This window comes from Mytilus californianus, unplaced genomic scaffold, assembly GCF_021869535.1.
Source record: "Mytilus californianus isolate M0D057914Y unplaced genomic scaffold, xbMytCali1.0.p SCAF_3, whole genome shotgun sequence".
Taxonomy (NCBI): domain Eukaryota; kingdom Metazoa; phylum Mollusca; class Bivalvia; order Mytilida; family Mytilidae; genus Mytilus; species Mytilus californianus.
In genome coordinates this window covers 68636109-68655127 of record NW_026262679.1, presented here as the reverse complement: position 1 = coordinate 68655127, position 19019 = coordinate 68636109, and the positions used below count along the sequence as shown (strand labels likewise).

The following is a 19019-nucleotide window of genomic DNA, read 5'->3' as shown; positions in this document are numbered from 1 at the left end:
AATCTGAGATCATTTACATATTTGACCAAAACAATAAAAATCTTTTACACTTATGATCACCATATGTCATATTGCAGGTGCAAGTGAAAATTTTATTATTTTAAAAATACGTTGGAGGCAGATTTAGGAAGGTGGACAGAGTGCCCCTTTTTTGGAGCTACATATATGGTAAATGCATAGACATTTTACAAGTCCCACTCCAAACATTGCCTAGTTTGGGGCCCAAAGAAGATCTATGTTTATAAAGCTCAAATGTCATGTAAAATAAATAGCTGCTCCATGAGCGCACAATACGCCCATCGCTTTTTCAAGGAATAAAGTTCAATAACTTCTCAATGTCATATCAGAAATTTATAAAAAATACTTTAGAAATGTTATTTTAATAGATATAAACCAGTCACCAAAATTTCATGAAAACTGCTCAAAGCACTTTTGAGTTATTGTCCAAAAAACTGGAAAATCACCCCTTTTTTATTAATAAAATCCCATAACTCAGAAACGTAAAATCTAAAATTTATAAAAATCAAAAGGGAGCTTAGGTCTGTAGTTATAAATAATTCACCAAAGTTTCTTGCAAAATGGTGAAAGCGTATTTGAGTTATTGTCCGAAAACTGGAAATCCCCCTTTTTTTAACGTATAAAACCCCACAACTCGGAAACGAAAAATCTGAAATTTCTAAAAATCGAAAGGGAGCTCACGTCAATAGATATAAACAATTCACCAAAGTTTCATGCAAATTGGTTAAAGCGTTTCTGAGTTATTGTCGGACATGTTGACGACGGACGGACGGACGGACAAGGGTATACCACAATACGTCCATTTGCTAAAATCCATTGGATGTTGAATGTGTACTTATTGATATTTTAGTCTTTGAGACAAAAATGTTTGATTAGTTGTTATTGCCTTTAAACTAGCTTTCAGTAACTATGATCTGTACTTTGTGTTTTTGTGTGCTTGATATTAATCTGATGAGTATAGCCCTTTTCTACATATTTTTATCGTTTGATATTATGTTTGCTGTTACACCACTGTCCAAAACTAGATGGGAGAGAAGGCTACATGCAAACTTGTTTTGCTCATTGCTCATTGTTGAAGGCTGTACAGTGACCTATAGTTTTTAACTTCTACCTTATTTGGTCTCTGGTGGAGAATTGTTTCATTGACAATCTGTGAATCGTACCACATCTTCTTATTTTTATGTTAACCCTGTTACATTCTGTATGTGCCTGTTCCAAGTTAGGACCTGTAATTCAGAGTGGTTGTTGTTTCATATACAGTATCATATTTTTATTGTTTTGTACATAAATCAGGCGAGTTTCTTTACTTGTTTGAATTGTTAGACATTTGGTATTTCTGTGCCTTTTAAAGCTTGCAATGCAGTATGGGTTTTGCTCACTGTTGAAGGTCGTACGGTGACATGAACTTAATGACTTATATATCATATGGTCTCTGGTGGAGAGTTGTCTCATTGGTTATTATACCACATCATATTTTCATACAAATGATACAAATCTACATAGCTCCTTTGATTCCTGTATCACAGCTTTAAATACGGGGTTGTTGCATTGAAAAAAATTGTGTTCATCTGATTCATTTAAAAAAAAAAATTAAAATGGGCCAGTCATATGGGTATAGTTTTCTTGTTTGAATTGTTTTACAATTGTGATTTTGGGGCCTTTTATAGCTGACTATGCAGTATGGACTTTGCTCATTTTTTAAGGTCATATGGTGACCTATAGCTGTTTATTTCTGTGTCATTTTGGTCTCTTGTGGAGAGTTGTCTCATTGGCAATCATACCACATCTTCTTTTTTATATTTAGTTTAAATTTTCCACTTAATGTCGGTTTTTAAAGAACAGTTGCATCTGTGGTAAATGTTCAAGGTTCTAACAACAAATACACTGAAAGTAGAATGTAAATAGTACCAACTATCCATGGTCCGGTATTGTCCAAATTAGGGTAATTGTTTGATTGAGAGGTGACGATCATTTTTTGATAAAAATCATCATCTGCCAAGATTTTGTATGAGTGAACTTACAATTTTGTTTGTTGTTGTTTAATGCCACTATTTGGTTTCATAATGGTTTTTTGTTAGTGCAGATAGCTTGAGAACCCCAGTACCAAGAAAGAACATGCAGACTGGGCAGTAGAGTTGGCAAACCTTGTCAATTAAAATTATGGTACCGTAGACAGTGGGCGGGATAATTGGCAGTTCTTGTCAATTAACATCAAAGTCCAATTAACCTTGCCATTGTTAAACTCACAACCTCAGAGCTAATAGAATAGCAATCACTGTAGGTAAATTTCTTAAAAACTCTGTCACCGTGACCTAAAATTGATCTGTTGGATGAGATTAGCAGTTTACTGTTTTTTTTCACAATTTTTGTTTGGCAATGTGCAGAATAAAAAATAAAAGATTTTTAAAATGGCTTACTATATAAACAAATGTAAGTTGATATATCATTAATTGATATACAAACAATAATAAATATATTTTTATTTTTTCAGGTGAAGATACAGAATATCCATCTGAGGATGACTCAATTACTGGTATCATGACTCCGACATTTCCCGTGGAAAGTACCGATGTAAAAAAAAAAGAGAGATATTTATAGAAAAAGTAAAAAAATGGAGGAAAGGAAAAAGGAAGAAGAATCAGTAGTCATGACGATTGATCCATCCCAGATCAAGACGGAACATCCTGACATCTTCAACATTGACTCCTTGGTCCATACTATTAATAGGAACTCTGAGATTTGTCCAAGGAAGTTCAATAGGTCATACAGAGACATTGAAACAGAAATGGTTATGACAGAAATTACTGGATTCCAGACTGGTTCCTCAGTTCTAAAAGAAACAGTTGTCAACATTAAAAAGGAGCCTAATAGTTCACCTATCAAAGGTTTGATGCAAATGGCAATGCAAAAAGGTTTAGAAGATAGTGACCAGTGGGGCAATTTCAGTGAATTTGATATTGATAGTGTTGTTAATGTTGTCAATAGAGGAGACGAGAGGAGACAACTGGCAGATTGTCATGTAAATATTGTGAAAATAGAAGACAAGGAAGGCAACTTGAAGATGGCATTGTAAATTTTGTGAATAGAGAAAACCATGGGAGAGAACTAGAAGATAGTAATATCACTATTGTGAAAGAAGAAATACAGGGGAGGCAACTAGAGGAAGAGGCATATTTACAGAGGGATGATATTGAAGCTCTTGTTCATTATACAAATAGAAAATCACATTCATTCAGTCCTTCGAAGATCAATGCTTCTCAACAGCCATCATTGTCAGCTAAACCTATACAATTGTTGGCCTGCGACTGACAGATGACAACAAAGGAAGTAAATCTCCAAATAAAAATGGAGATAACTCTTTATCATTATCACCACAAATGAAAAAGAACTATAAATTAAAAGACTGTTCTGTGGTTTTGGACACTGATAAAGACATTCAGTCTAAAATGCTGAATTTACAGAAAAATGCGGAGTCTGGAAAGGAAGACATGAACAGTAGTGTACATGATTTAAAGAGAAGTGGAGAAATTTCTGATTTTAAAAATGTTGAAAATAAACAGGCGTAAAAAAGGGCAAATGTCCAGTTGAAAAAACAGAAATGTCCCTTTGTTTTTAAAGAACAGTTGCATCTGTGGTAAATGTTCAAGGTTCTAACAACAAATACACTGAAAGTAGAATGTAAATAGTACCAACTATCCATGGTCCGGTATTGTCCAGATTAGGGTAATTGTTTGATTGAGAGGTGACGATCATTTTTTGATAAAAATCATCATCTGCCAAAATTTTGTATGAGTGAACTTACAATTTTGTTTGTTGTTGTTTAATGCCACTATTTGGTTTCATAATGGTTTTTTGTTGGTGCAGATAGCTTGAGAACCCCAGTACCAAGAAAGAACATGCAGACTGGGCAGTAGAGTTGGCAAACCTTGCCAATTAAAATTATGGTACCGTAGACAGTGGGTGGGATAATTGGCAGTTCTTGTTAATTAACATCAAAGTCCAATTAACCTTGCCATTGTTAAACTCACAACCTCAGAGCTAATAGAATAGCAATCACTGTAGGTAAATTTCTTAAAAACTCTGTCACCATGACCTAAAATTGATCTGTTGGATGAGATTAGCAGTTTACTGTTTTTTTTCACAATTTTTGTTTGGCAATGTGCAGTATAAAAAATAAAAGATTTTTAAAATGGCTTACTATATAAACAAATGTAAGTTGATATATCATTAATTGATATACAAACAATAATAAATATATTTTTATTTTTTCAGGTGAAGATACAGAATATCCATCTGAGGATGACTTAATCAGTGAAACAAGCTCAATTACTGGTATCATGACTCCGACATTTCCCGTGGAAAGTACCGATGTAAAAAAAAAAGAAAAAAAAAAAAAAAAAAGAGAGATATTTATAGAAAAAGTAAAAAAATGGAGGAAAGGAAAAAGGAAGAAGAATCAGTAGTCATGACGATTGATCCATCCCAGATCAAGACGGAACATCCTGACATCTTCAACATTGACTCTTTGGTCCATACTATTAATAGGAACTCTGAGATTTGTCCAAGGAAGTTCAATAGGTCATACAGAGACATTGAAACAGAAATGGTTATGACAGAAATTACTGGATTCCAGACTGGTTCCTCAGTTCTAAAAGAAACAGTTGTCAACATTAAAAAGGAGCCTTATAGTTCACCTATCAAAGGTTTGATGCAAATGGCAATGCAAAAAGGTTTAGAAGATAGTGACCAGTGGGGCAATTTCATTGAATTTGATATTGATAGTGTTGTTAATGTTGTCAATAGAGGAGACGAGAGGAGACAACTGGCAGATTGTCATGTAAATATTGTGAAAGTAGAAGACCAGGGGAGGCAATTGGCTGATTGTCATGTAAATATTGTGAAAATAGAAGACAAGGAAGGCAACTTGAAGATGGCATTGTAAATTTTGTGAATAGAGGAAACCATGGGAGAGAACTAGAAGATAGTAATATCACTATTGTGAAAGAAGAAATACAGGGGAGGCAACTAGAGGAAGAGGCATATTTACAGAGGGATGATATTGAAGCTCTTGTTCATTAAACAAATAGAAAATCACATTCATTCAGTCCTTCGAAGATCAATGCTTCTCAACAGCTATCATTGTCAGCTAAACCTATACAATTGTTGGCCTGCGACTGACAGATGACAACAAAGGAAGTAAATCTCCAATTAAAAATGGAGATAACTCTTTATCATTATCACCACAAATGAAAAAGAACTATAAATTAAAAGACTGTTCTGTGGTTTTGGACACTGATAAAGACATTCAGTCTAAACTGCTGAATTTACAGAAAAATGCGGAGTCTAGAAAGGAAGACATGAACAGTAGTGTACATGATTTAAAGAGAAGTGGAGACATTTCTGATTTTAAAAATGTTGCAAATAAACAGGCGTAAAAAAGGGCAAATGTCCAGTTGAAAAAACAGAAATGTCCCTTTGTTTTTAAAGAACAGTTGCATCTGAAAAATTGTACACAAATATTCATGGAACTATATGTATTATCATTTATTATAAAGAATATCAAGAATCTTCAATTTCCTTTATCTGGATATTCTACCAAATGAATGAAAAATTTTAATATACCATAATGTATTGTATAAATTTTGATGTTCATCAAATGAAAAGAAATGTATTGTTTTGGTCACAATCTTATCAACAATCACTTAAATAGTACAATCAAGGTCCCAATGCCATTTAAACAGTTAAGAAGAAACATTTTCCTTCTTGTTTCCTCACACTATAACATAAAAATATCACAAATGATAAACAATATATAGAAACTAAGACAAGATAACTATAATTTTACATACTATCAACATGAAAAAATAACAGAAACAAACATGAAATTTTCGAAGCAATGTCAAACGGATGTCTTCCAATGTACATTTTGTAATAATACACTTTTTCACAAAAAAACTTTTTTCTAAGGGCTGTTCCTTTAAAATATGTGAATGCAATATACTTTATATTATAGATCTAATAATGTCCCTTTGAAGCAATTTCAGCAATACCATGGATTTTCATTCCATATAAAATAAATGGGGAATGTGTCCATGGGACACAGATGATGCCCCCGCTTGCATGTAACGTTATAAAGGGACATAACTCAAGAACTGTAAAAGTGACGCTACCCAAATTTGTACTTGATCTGAGTTTTGTGGTAATAATCATTGTTTATAAGTTTCATAACATTTAGTTTGGACAAACTTAAGTTAGAGAATGGAAACGAAAAATTCAGCAATTTTTCCATTTGTAAAGGGGCATAACTCTAGAATGGTAAAAGTGACGCCATCAAAATTTAAACTTGTTCAGTGTTTAGTGGCAATAAGCATTGTGTATAAGTTTTATAACATTTGGTTGAGGCAAACTAAAGTAAGAGAACGGAAACGAAAAATTCAGCAATTTTTCCATTTGTAAAGGGACATAATTCTAGAACAGTAAAAGAGACGCCACCCAAATTCACACTTGATCTGTGTTTTGTGGTAATAAGCATTGTGTATAAGTTTCATAACATTTGGTTGAGGCAAACTATAGTTAGAGAACGGAAACCAATTTTGGGACGTACGGACAGACGTCCGTACAGACGGACAAGGTTCAAACTTAATGCCCCCTCTGCTACGGCGGGGGCATAAAAAGCAGGGGACCACTACACAGACATAAATTATGGAGGGACCACGATACAGTGGCACCATCTACATTGTACACATGTTTATTCAAAAGGAACAGCCATCATTTTTTTGAGAAACCTGTTTCAATTTTCATCAGAACCTGCATACAATTTATTTTTTTGTTTTTCTTTATAAACCAGATCTATAGTTAACCTTGCATTATTTAACATTAAACTGACAAAAATTTTAAAGCTTTATCTGATGTAATTGGTTTTCTAGTGATATTACAGTGATGTTAAACATTTGTTGCAGTAACGTTAAATGATAATGCTATTTGATTTAAATAGTTTTGATGCAAATGTCTAGACAGGAAGTTTCAAAATAAAATCAATGCATGGACTGGAATATGATAAACTTGACATCAAAAATTTGAATTTTACAATATAAAATTAACTCTTTAAGGTCAAATTTTTTATGAGAATTGCAAATCTTTTTTATTATTACCTATTAGGTTACTAAAAAAAAGATCAACTGTAATCAAATTATAACAATGAGTGAACATACATGTAAATCAATATCTATACCTAAATTTAAGCTTTATTGCATCTCACAAAAACAAGATTTGTCAAGACTTAACATGTACTTAACAAACCACTTAATTATATACATGATCACTAACTACTAAAAATTAACATCATAAAATATTATGGCACTTGAACTTATTAAACATAAACAGCACTCCAATGCATAACTGTAACTACAAACAATTACATATTCATCTCAGTAAGTTAAGTTTATATGTAAACTGTTGGATAATCCTGAATGCCTAAGATATTAGATAGTAAAGCAGAGGTTCATTTAAATGTTATTTACAAGGAACAATTTACAAAAATACACTAAAGAGGGTAAAAACACATTTGGTCCCAAGTTAGCCAAAAAATTAACTAGAAAAGCATTTCAGCGTACAATGCATTTTTTTTAAAACCCAGGGATTAATCAAAAATAATAAATAAAAACAGACAACACCATTCAAGTGTGCAATGTTTTCAACTTTTCAGACACAGCATGCACAAGGTTATTTCAGACGCAGCATGCACAAGGTTAAAATTTCTTTTCTAAGTGACTATAAAAAATAAATGTGGATAGTGTCCACATGTGGACACAGATGATGCCCCCGCTTGCATATCATATAGTTATAAAGGGACATAACTGAAGAACAGTAAAAGTGACGCTACCCAAATTTGAACTTGATCTGAGTTTTGTGGTAATAAGCATTGTGTGCAAGTCTCATAACATTTGGTTGAGGCTAACTTAAGTAGAGAACAGAAACTGAAAATGCAGCAATTTTTCTATTTGTAAACACACATAACTCTAGAACGGTTGTGTATAAGTTTTATAACATTTGGTTGAGACAAACTAAAGTTAGAGAACAGAAACGAAAAATTCAGCAATTTTTATGTTTATAAACGGACATAACTCAATGAATGGTAAGAGTGTCGCCACCAAATTTCGTACTTGATCTGTATTATGTAGTAATAAGCATTATGTATAAGTTTCATAACATTTGGTTGAGGCAAACTGAAGTTAGAAGACGGAAACAAAAAAGTTGTACTTGATCTTAGTTTTGTGGTAATGAATATTGTGTATAGGTTTCATAATGTTTGGTTGGGGCAAACTTAAGTTACAGAAAGGAAACTAAAAATTTTGCAATCTTTCGATTTATAAAGGGGTATAACTCAATAATGGTTAAAGTGACACTACCCAAATTCATCTTAATGTGTGTTTTATCAGTGGAAGTCAAAATTAAACATTGCATTGTATAAAGCATTGATTGTAGTTGATTCAACTATAATCATGGACAAAAGGAATATAACTCCAATTTTAAAAATTACTTGATATTTAGAAGAAAATAAAAATTTTGCAATTTTTCCATTTATAAAGGGGCATAACTCTAGAACGGTTAAAGTGACGCCAACAAAATTCAAACTTGATCTGTGTTTTGTGGTAATAAGCATTGTGTATAAATTTCATAACATTTGGTTGAGGCAAACTCAAGTTAGAGAACAATTTTGGGATGTACGTACAGACGGACAAGGGTAAAAATTAATGCCCCCACCGCTATGGGCATAAAAATCATAGTAATTGTGAGTGATTACCATCATATATATCCCTCTGTATATACAATGGACATTATAAGAAAGGGTCCTAGTTTTCAGAAATTTCTTTGGTCCATAGCGATTCACTCAATACCTGCAAGAGTGATTTTTATTTCGTCCTGTGTGTGCTGTACTAATCCAAGTTGTTCTGTCATCTGACGTCCTACTGTAGAACTTGCTGTGTCTTGGACCCTAGCAAATTCTGAAAAAAGGCTGTCAGACATCAGAGCAATCTCTGACTTTTGTTATACAAATCAACAGTAAAATAACAAATACATTTCAAAGAATGTTCTCCTAGTTGCAATATTAATATTGCAAATTTTGTCAGTTATATAGTATAAAACCTTTCAATGTATATACACCTAGTTTACACATGTACTCTATTATGATTTTGTAACAAGATTTTCCCATATTTTAACCCACAATATGCCAAAACTCCTTGTCCCAATCAGTCAGATCAAACTACCTGTACAAAGAATGCTCAATTTTCAATTCTATACTGTAAAAAATGCTGTAACCACAAAAATGTAGGAACCCTCTCATTGAATTTTGATTACTATAAATTTCATAGGTTCTCTATGCAATACCAAAGTTTTTAAACAAGTACTGATATTAAGTTTGTGTATCACCAGGTAATCAGACATGAGGGCCCTAACCTAACAGCAACATATACATTGATGCTGGAAGTTTTTAACGACCTTGACTGGCTATACAGCCCTCGCTTGGTCGGGAATATACATTGTTCATGTATGCTTGATTAATAAACACAACAAGCTTTACATAACATGTATGTTTAATCTTTAAATATTTTTGCTCTTGTGATATGATTTAAAAAATTTATGAAAGAAAGTTTTTTTTCTTGATAATACATTATTATACTTAAACATGCATTTTGTACAAACTAAAGGCATATTGATCAGCTGTAGTCTTTATTCATTGCCAAACCAAAATTCTTTTTCTGAGAGTATAAATATTAGATAACAGTGTAAACAGTAATTATATAATATACAGCAAACATATGTAATTTTGATTAAGTTAACTAACATGAAAAAGAATATATTTTGTTATTAACATGTACATGGTCAAGTAATCACAATTTTTGGACACCACTACATTGCCCATCCAGTTTTGTGTTGTCTACAGGAGCAAACAGAGCGTAGAACTTCATCAAGCCTGGGGTAACAGAACTCACGCCACTCTGATTCTAAGTAGTGGTCATTGATTGTACAAAGATTTGGCGCTCCAGACACCAATATTCTGTAAAGACAGGGGATGTTGATTTTATCTGAAGTGACCAATGGTCCATTCCATGGATGTCTCAATACACGGAACCTTTCTAATCGGGGCATGTCAATTCTCTTTAGATAGAATCCTCTACTCTGAGAGATATCAAAATAGGCCACTGAGTTTGAAGATACTGAGTAAAGTGCTAGGGTTGGTCCGCTTGGTGTCCAAACTTCCAACATAAATCTGCGTAGAGCAGGTAGCCCTGCTAAAAGTTCTGTCAACATTTTTTGGTCAAGACATTGAAATACAAAGTATTTCTCAAGAACTAAACTATGAATGTTTTTCAATCTTGTCAAACACTTCACACTTCTGGAACACCAATCAAATGGCATTACAAGTGTCCGTATAGCAGTTGCCTTTTTAGTAAAAAGGTCAAACATGTTTACAAAGTATCTTGACCTTAAACGATGTCTGTACATTATATCGTTTTCTTTGTCATCATCCGGTGGAACCCAGTAAGGCCGGCATGGTGTTTCTTTCCAGTTCAGAGAGCAAACTTTACATTCACGGTAATTGAGATTTATCATTAGAGATTCCACCAGTTTTAAATATCCACTTGAACATTCTCCAATGTTGAACTTAAATTCAAAACGTTTTGGCCGAGGTTTAATACATAAAATGAACTTGCAAAAAAGATGAACTCGTTTCTTATAGCAAGAGTAACAGTTTTCTACTCTTTCATGAACAATTTGTGACCGAAGGCATGTCACTGGGAAATTCCATATAGACAGTTGGTCCCAAACACTTGGATGAAGAAGGAGGTGATACCATTCTTTACATACTGATAAAATACAGCCTTTCTCTATGTGGTCAAGGTAGGAAAAAACCTTTAACTTGCAGTCAACTGGCAGTGCATTAAATGAAAAATATTCAGTAAGAATAGGTTCATCTAATAAGATGTTATCATATTTTCTACTTCCTCTTATTCTTAAACTTCTTCTCCTCTCAGCCATCAACCTGTGAAAATAAATTTGGAACTTATATCATCATTTTCTACTGTCTTTTAATCCCATATTATGAAATACATGTACCTTTAATTATATACAATTAAATAGCATTAAATTCCCCAAAAAATGTTGATCAACAACTTTTTTAAAGCAACACAAGATTTTTAGTTATTTTGAAGATCAGAGATAAATGAAATTTTCAGGGTCAATGAAATCATACTTTTATGAATAGTAAAGACAACTTAAATGACAGACAATAATACACTCTATTAGAGCATAGTATTCAAGAGAAATTCAAGAAATGAAAAAAATAAGACTTTGCTACTTTAAATAAAAAAAACATCTGAATGTCTAAGGGATATTATTCTACCTCCAAAATAATAAACCTGTACCAGTTAAGCCAACTAAAATTAATTAGTAGATTTTCATCCAGATTTTTGAAAATTAACTGTTATCACAGAGATATGTGTCGCTTTTTTGTAATTTTGATTATGCAAATGTTGAAATTAAAATGGCAATACTTAACAAGTTAGGCTAATATTCAAAGTCAATGAACCATGACTGAGGTACATGGCTAAACCATCTCCATGTAAATGAGATGCGCCAATGCTAATACAACTGCATACCAAATATCATTGACTTATTATAAGTTGTTCCCTTTAAACAAACCTAAACACAAACATTAACTTGTAAACTATGTAAAAGTTTCAAAGTCAATGAACCATGAAGAGGGGATGGAGCTATATAATCTCCATAGAAACGATACTTACAAATGCCAATAAATTTGCATACCAAATATCATTGACTGAACATTAGCAGTTCATCTTAAACTGATCTTATCACAAACTAATACATGTAAACTAAGCAAAAGTTTCAAAGTCAGTAGGCCATGACTGAGGGGATGGGGCCAAATATTCTCCATTGAAATGAGATATGCTAATGCTTATACAACTGAATACCAATTAACATCGGCCTACCACTAATGGTTCCCCATAAACTGACCTAATCACAAACTAATACATGTTAACAAAGCAAAATTTTCATGACTAAGGGGGCTGAGCCAAATAATCGCCATGGAAATGAGATATGCCAATGCTTATACAACTGCATACCAAATATCATTGACCTACCACTAATGGTTCCTCATAAACTGACTTAATCACAATCTAATACATGTAAAATAAGCAAAAGTTTCAAAGTCATTAGACCATGACTGAGGGGGCAGGGCCAAATAATCTCCATGGAAATGAGATGTGCCAATGCTTATACAACTGTATACCAAATATCATTGACCTACCACTAATGGTTCCCCATAAACTGACCTAATCACAAACTAATACATGTAAAATAAGCAAAAGTTTCAAAGTCAACAGACCATGACTGAGGGGGCAGGGCCAAACAATCTCCATGGAAATGAGATGTGCCAATACTAATACAACTGTATACCAAATATGATTGACCTACAACTTGTGGTTCACCATAAACTAGACCTAATCACAAACTAACACATTGTTGATGATATCTCGCTTTTAGACTCTGTCAAGCGAGATAAAAATGGGGCGGTTTGGTTTTATTTTTTTATTTTTATTCCCTCTGAAACCCTTTGTATTGTGTTCTTCATATGCAAGGGTGATAATAAGTTTATGCCATGTATATATAAGGAATTCTACATATTTTTTTCAAATTCTTAGATAAATATTTCTGATTCGCAACCACTGTTATACATGTAATTGCAGCTTTACAAACCTATTTTCAGTAAATACCAATAAACAGCTGCGCTATGAGCTCATGATACGCCCGTAGCTTTCTCATAGAATAAAGTTCAATAACTTCTCAATGTCATACCAGAAATTCATGAAAAACTAAAAGGAGGTTATCTTAATAGATATAAACCAGTCACCAAAGTTTCATGATGCTCAAAGTATTGTCTGAAAACTGGAAAATCCCCCCTTTTAATGAATAAAATCACATAAATCGGAAACGTAAAATCTAAAATATATAAAAATTGAAAGGGAGCTCATGTCAATAGATATAAACAATTCACCAAAGTTTCTTGCAAATTGGTGAAAGTGTTGTTGAGTTATTGTCCGAAAACTGGAAAATCCCCCTTTTTTAATGAAAAAAAACCCAAAACTCAGAAACTTAAAATCTAAAATTTATAAAAAATGAAAGGGAGCTCATGTCAATAGATATAAACAATTCACCAAAGTTTCATGCGAATTGGTTCAAGCTTTTTTGAGTTATTGTCCGACATGTTGACGACGGACAACGGTATACCAAAATATGTCCCGTAAACAGGCGTTTAAAAATGTGGAGAAATGCTCTCTTTTAGGCTGCCTTATTCCCTACATCTAATTTATTTTCCTTTCTTACCTTCCAAAGATTTGATTTCAAGTAGTTAAAATGGTCAATTAAAATTTCTTTTTGGTGTATCCATGGCAACAATCTGTTTTTAATTGCTATAAAATATTGCAAAAAGGGGGGTAAAGATGTCACATATTTCCCCCAAAATTGGCCAAAAGTAGAATTTTAATCCCTTGGAGTGACACCTTTTATGAAACTGTTTACATATATCTATCAAGAGATCAAATAAAAGTCATATGTCTTTTGTCTCATTTTTTTCTAAAATTACGTCAAAAAGTTCGTGTGAAAAAAAAGTGTTTGTAAACATTACAATAATTTCTGGACCTATTGCTGGTCTGGCTATGAAAATACGGACAGTCAAACAGAAAACAGCCAATAAAACATGTCAAAATAAATGGGGAATGTGTCCAGGGGACACAGATTATGCCCCCACTTGCATATCATATAAAATTATAAAGGGACATAACTGAAGAACAGTAAAAGTGATGCTACCCAAATTTGTACTTGATCTGAGTTTTGTAGTAATAAGTTTTGTGTATAAGTTTCATAAAATTTGGTTGAGGCAAACTTAAGTTAGAGAACGGAAACAAAAAATTCAGCAATTTTTCCATTTGTTTAGGGGCATAACTCTAGAACAATAAATGTGACACCACCAAAATTCAAACTTGATCTGTATTTTGTGGTAATAAGCATTTTGTATTAGTTTGATACATGTAGCATTTGGTTGAGGCAAACTAAAGTTAGAGAACAAAAACAAAAAATACAGCAATTTTTCCATTTGTAAAGGGGCATAACTCTAGAACTGTTAAAGTGACGACACCAAAATTCAAACTTAATCTGTGTTTTGTGATATTAAGCATTGTGTACAAGTTTCATAACATTTGATTGAGGCAAACTAAAGTTAGAGAACGGAAACCAACTTTGGGACGTACGTACAGACGGACAAGGGTAACAATTAATGCCCCCTCCGCTACGGCGGGGGCAAAAAAATAGTCTTGATGTTCTTAACTACCCACTTCGAAGGCTAAATTAGTCATCAGCTGTCTAAAAATGAATTTTATTGCACAATAACTTTCATATTTGAAAAATCCACCATGGCCAAAATGCGAAACTACACTCCTAACTGTGTGTTGCTACCTGAAACAAAATTATCGGTGGTTACCGATAACAGAAATGAACAAAATCCGGAAATTGTAAATTTTTCAGAGGGGCGGGCGGGGATGAAAATCTATCAATTAATTTCAATTGGCCTTAATAAAATACACTTGTATATGACCCCTGACTGAAAAGATATGCTGGGCAAAGCAGATGTATAACAATATTTTTTTCATTTCTGATTGTACTGCATTATTTAATCAGTCAGATGTAATTGTAAATTATTTATTTATAATTCTTAGAATTTTCTGTCATGTATATTTATCATGATAAAATTAAATGACCAATAACTTTTCTGTTTGGTGTACACCCAATGAGCAAATTTGCATCTGTAAATGCTGAAAACAGATTTCTGTCTGGGCTTTCATCCCCTGAACCCTGTACTTGACAGATAAGCTAAATCAGGTTTAAAATGTGCTACTTCTCAAGGCTACAGTCCACAAGAAGGAAAATCACATTTCCAAGACACGTAATTCCAAATCCAGTCAGACCAGATTTTGCTCTTACTCCAAAATACCGCCAAATAGGGGGGAAGCAGCAAACAACAATTTTCAATGTATGGTTTGACTGTGATATATGGCTGTATATCAAACCAATGACATCTCGTAATCAAGACATGCACCACCACAAGAACAGTAGTTCTTGTTACATTCAATACTTACTACACAGGACCGATTTGCATCATTTATCATGTTAATACTATTATTTATATGCAAAACAAATTTCAAAAGATTTATATATCAATTATTTCTCTACATTAGCATGATTAGGCCAAAATTTAAATATTGTATGATTCCCCGAACCCGACTCTACCCTGCCAGGTATCGGTAGGAAGGTAGCAAAATTATTTTAATTTTCCACCCCCCAAAAAATGAAAAGTATATATGTGTACATCATGTTTAAGGAAATTGTATAATGAAAATAAGGATTTTTCACAGACATATACTGCTAGAAAACTGACTTAATGCTACCATTTAAAGATTTTTTACTTCAAGGTTCAGCAATCAAGTTTAACCAAGACATTGAACATGTTGAAGGCTTGGGATTATGATGGACAATATACATGTGCTTTCAAAACTGATCATTCAATGCTAAAATATTAAAGAACTTAATACCCTAGTTTCCAAGCATAGAGCATTTAAAATTTCCACAGCTCATATTTCCAGGCAAATCTTTCAAGAAAAAAGAGCAGTTCAAGGCATGTTACCGGTACATCAAAAACATCCAAAAAGAGTGAGACAATGGATGTACTTGAAATGAGACTGTGAGCAACATGAACTTCAGGAGTAAACCATCAAAAGTAAACTATTTTCTTTCTGACACTAACATGTCTGTATTTGCATTGACAAGGCATCTTGAAATAAACTCATGGATACTTTTATTATTCTATCTAAAAAAGTGGTAAATATTTTAATTGTGAATTAAAGTCATTTACTGTGTACTAATGTGTTGAGTAAAAGCCAGAATTGGTAATTTTGAAGTAATGATACAGATACTGTTTTGAATATGTCTCAATACTCTGCACGAACCACTTCCCACTCGATAAAATTTTTGTCAGGAAAACATGCAATGCAAATAAAATCGGTATCAAGCGCATTGTTCTCAGTTTCTTTCAGCTCCACAGATCCTAAAATGGTATCACAAAGGTCTTCCTTTGATCATTATAAAGTAACTCTATTTAAGACATTTAAAACCAAACGTTTTTGATTTGTTCCAACAGATGTGCACAGTGGGACCTCAATCTCCATGCATGTGTTCAATTATTCTGTGACCTGGAACAAGGCGTTCTGCATCACATAAGCCCTTTAAATCATTTACAATTCCCACTTTGGTCCAAACACTTGAAGGTGTATAAATAATAATACTCATAAGTCAGACAGCCGCTAACAATACAGCTGATTAAGAAAAATCCAAAATGGCCAAAATGCGAAACTACACTCCTAACTGTGTGTTGCTAAAAGTGACACCACCAAAATTCAAACTTGATCTGTGTTTTGTGGTAATTAGCATTTTGCATAAGTTTCATAACATTTGGTTGAGGCAAACTAAAGTTAAGAGAACGGAAAACGAAAAATTCAGCAATTTTTCCATTTGTAAAGGGGTATAACTCTAGAATGGTAAAAATGACGCCACCAAAATTCAAACTTGATCTGTGTTTTGTGGTAATAAGCATTGTGTATAAGTTTCATAACATTTGGTTGAGGCAAACTAAAGTTAGAGAACGGAAACGAAAAATTCAGCAATTTTTCCATTTGTAAAGGGGCATTACTCTAGAACGGTAAAAGTGACGCCAACAAAATTCAAAGTTGATCTGTGTTTTGTGGTAATAAGCATTGTGTATAGATCTAATAATGTCCCTTTGAAGCAATTTCAGCAATACCATGGATTTTCATTCCATATAAAATAAATGGGGAATGTGTCCATGGGACACAGATGATGCCCCCGCTTGCATGTAACGTTATAAAGGGACATAACTCAAGAACTGTAAAAGTGACGCTACCCAAATTTGTACTTGATCTGAGTTTTGTGGTAATAATCATTGTTTATAAGTTTCATAACATTTGGTTGAGGCAAACTTAAGTTAGAGAACAGAAACGATAAATTCAGCAATTTTTCCATTTGTAAAGGGGCAAATAACTCTAGAACATGTACAGTAAAAGTGATGCCACCAAAATTCAAACTTGATCTGTGTTTTGTGGTAATTAGCATTGTGTATAAGTTTCATCACATTTTGGTTGAGGCAAACTAAAGTTAGAGAAAGGAAACCAATTTTGGGACGCACCTACAGACGGACAAGGGTAAAACTTAATGTAGCGGAGGCATAAAAATCTCTGGATTTTGACAATAAAAATCTTCCAGTGGTGGCCATTTTCTGGGTTAGGGAAAACAATAATATTTTATTTTTGGCCTTACAACATGTTACTATTTGCATCGGTTTATTTCCCCCAATCTTTATTGCAAACAGAGATAGTCAAGGTACATGTAGTACATGTATATTGACAGGACCAAAAGTGCAATATATATTTTTCCAGTCAGCTGTCTCTACTTTTTTGCTCTTTCTTCTCATTCTTCTACCTTGTTTTTTTTTTTCTCTCACATTCTTCTTTATGCCTACATCAGTTGTCACGCCTCTTTCCTATGTTTTCCATGATGTTGCAGATGATGAAAGCAACCAGTGACTATATACACCTTATTGCTATTTATTCCATTCCAGATAAGTTCTGAAATTACACAACTTTTTCATCCAGTTGAAGCTATCTGGGGCCCTGTTTCAACAATGTATCATGCATAATACTTTTTAAATTGACCTGTTTTAACCATCGTAAACACTTCAAACAAAATATTTTTTTACTTTAATTAAGAGTTTGGAAAAAGTGCTTTCAAAATGTTCGCTTTCTAAATTTTTTCCTCCCTAAGCTCGTTACTGATGACCTTTGTTTTGGCGCTGAATGACCCAAACAGGAAATTGTCTAAGTGACTGTTTTTTTCCGGATTGGACTAAATAGGGATAAGGTGTATTGTGAACACCGGGGCGCCTAGATAATCACTTTTGACAGTCAGGCAAAGCGATGTGACAGGCGATAAAGTGTCTTCTATGCATGAGTCGCCAACTAACTTGAGTCCTGTTTTGTTTTTTACTGTCTAGCAGAGAGCAGCAGGATCCAAGTGTAGTAAATTCATGAAATAAGTCTTTTAACATGTATAAGCGGTTATATTACTGTGAATATAACATCAATAGAGATCAGTGGGTACAAGTCAAATCGGCACCTGGTCAAATCGGTACCTGGTATAGTCAAATCGGCACCTGGTTAAATCGGCACCCGATGAAGTCATTTCAGCAAAAAACAAAACAGGACTCAAGTTAGTTAGTCCACTATATTGTAACTTGAATTAAATGTTTCTTTATTAAAAAGGATAAAATTACCATGTCATCTTAAATATATCATTAAGAATCAGGGACTTTCCAGGAAAAAGTGGAAAAACTTATTTCATAATAATTATTTTTAACCTCGGTGACACTCATTTTGTGTTCGCATGTCATTATTTTCAAAATGATTATGAAAAGTAAATGTTAATAAAAGCTATTTAAACCTTCGAGAAACACTCAGTATCTACCTATATTACTGCAAACTTGTTGAGTAATGAAGTGCTTCAGTTTTCAGCCATTTTCCATTCTCCTTTCGACTGGTTCATGTGGTTTAACTAAAAATTTCTACTTTAGCTCATTTTCTGTTGTGAGAAAAAAAGAAACCAGTAAATGATTAGTGAATCCTAGTTTGGCTGCTTTTCGCTATGTTCTATATAAATGAGGGTTTTTTGAAGTATCATTTTCCTGATATGATTGGGTCAAATTGACCGAAAAATAAAAAGACTGAAAATAACTTATTATCCTTTGTTTTCTTTTTGCTTGATCAGCTGTTTTGTTCACATCCGGTTAATGCAAA

General features: G+C 33.2%; 1 protein-coding gene across 1 annotated transcript; it reads right to left on the bottom strand.

Moving 5' to 3' along the window:
- Window positions 1–5547: 5547 nt before the first annotated feature.
- Window positions 5548–18990, bottom strand: LOC127733154 (uncharacterized). The gene is made up of 2 exons (XM_052242493.1): window positions 18691–18990; window positions 5548–11065 (listed from the first exon to the last, which is right to left on the bottom strand). The coding sequence occupies exon 2, from the start codon at window positions 11059–11061 to the stop codon at window positions 9931–9933; it is 1131 nt and encodes a 376-aa protein (XP_052098453.1). The 5' UTR covers window positions 11062–11065; window positions 18691–18990; the 3' UTR covers window positions 5548–9930.
- Window positions 18991–19019: the final 29 nt, after the last annotated feature.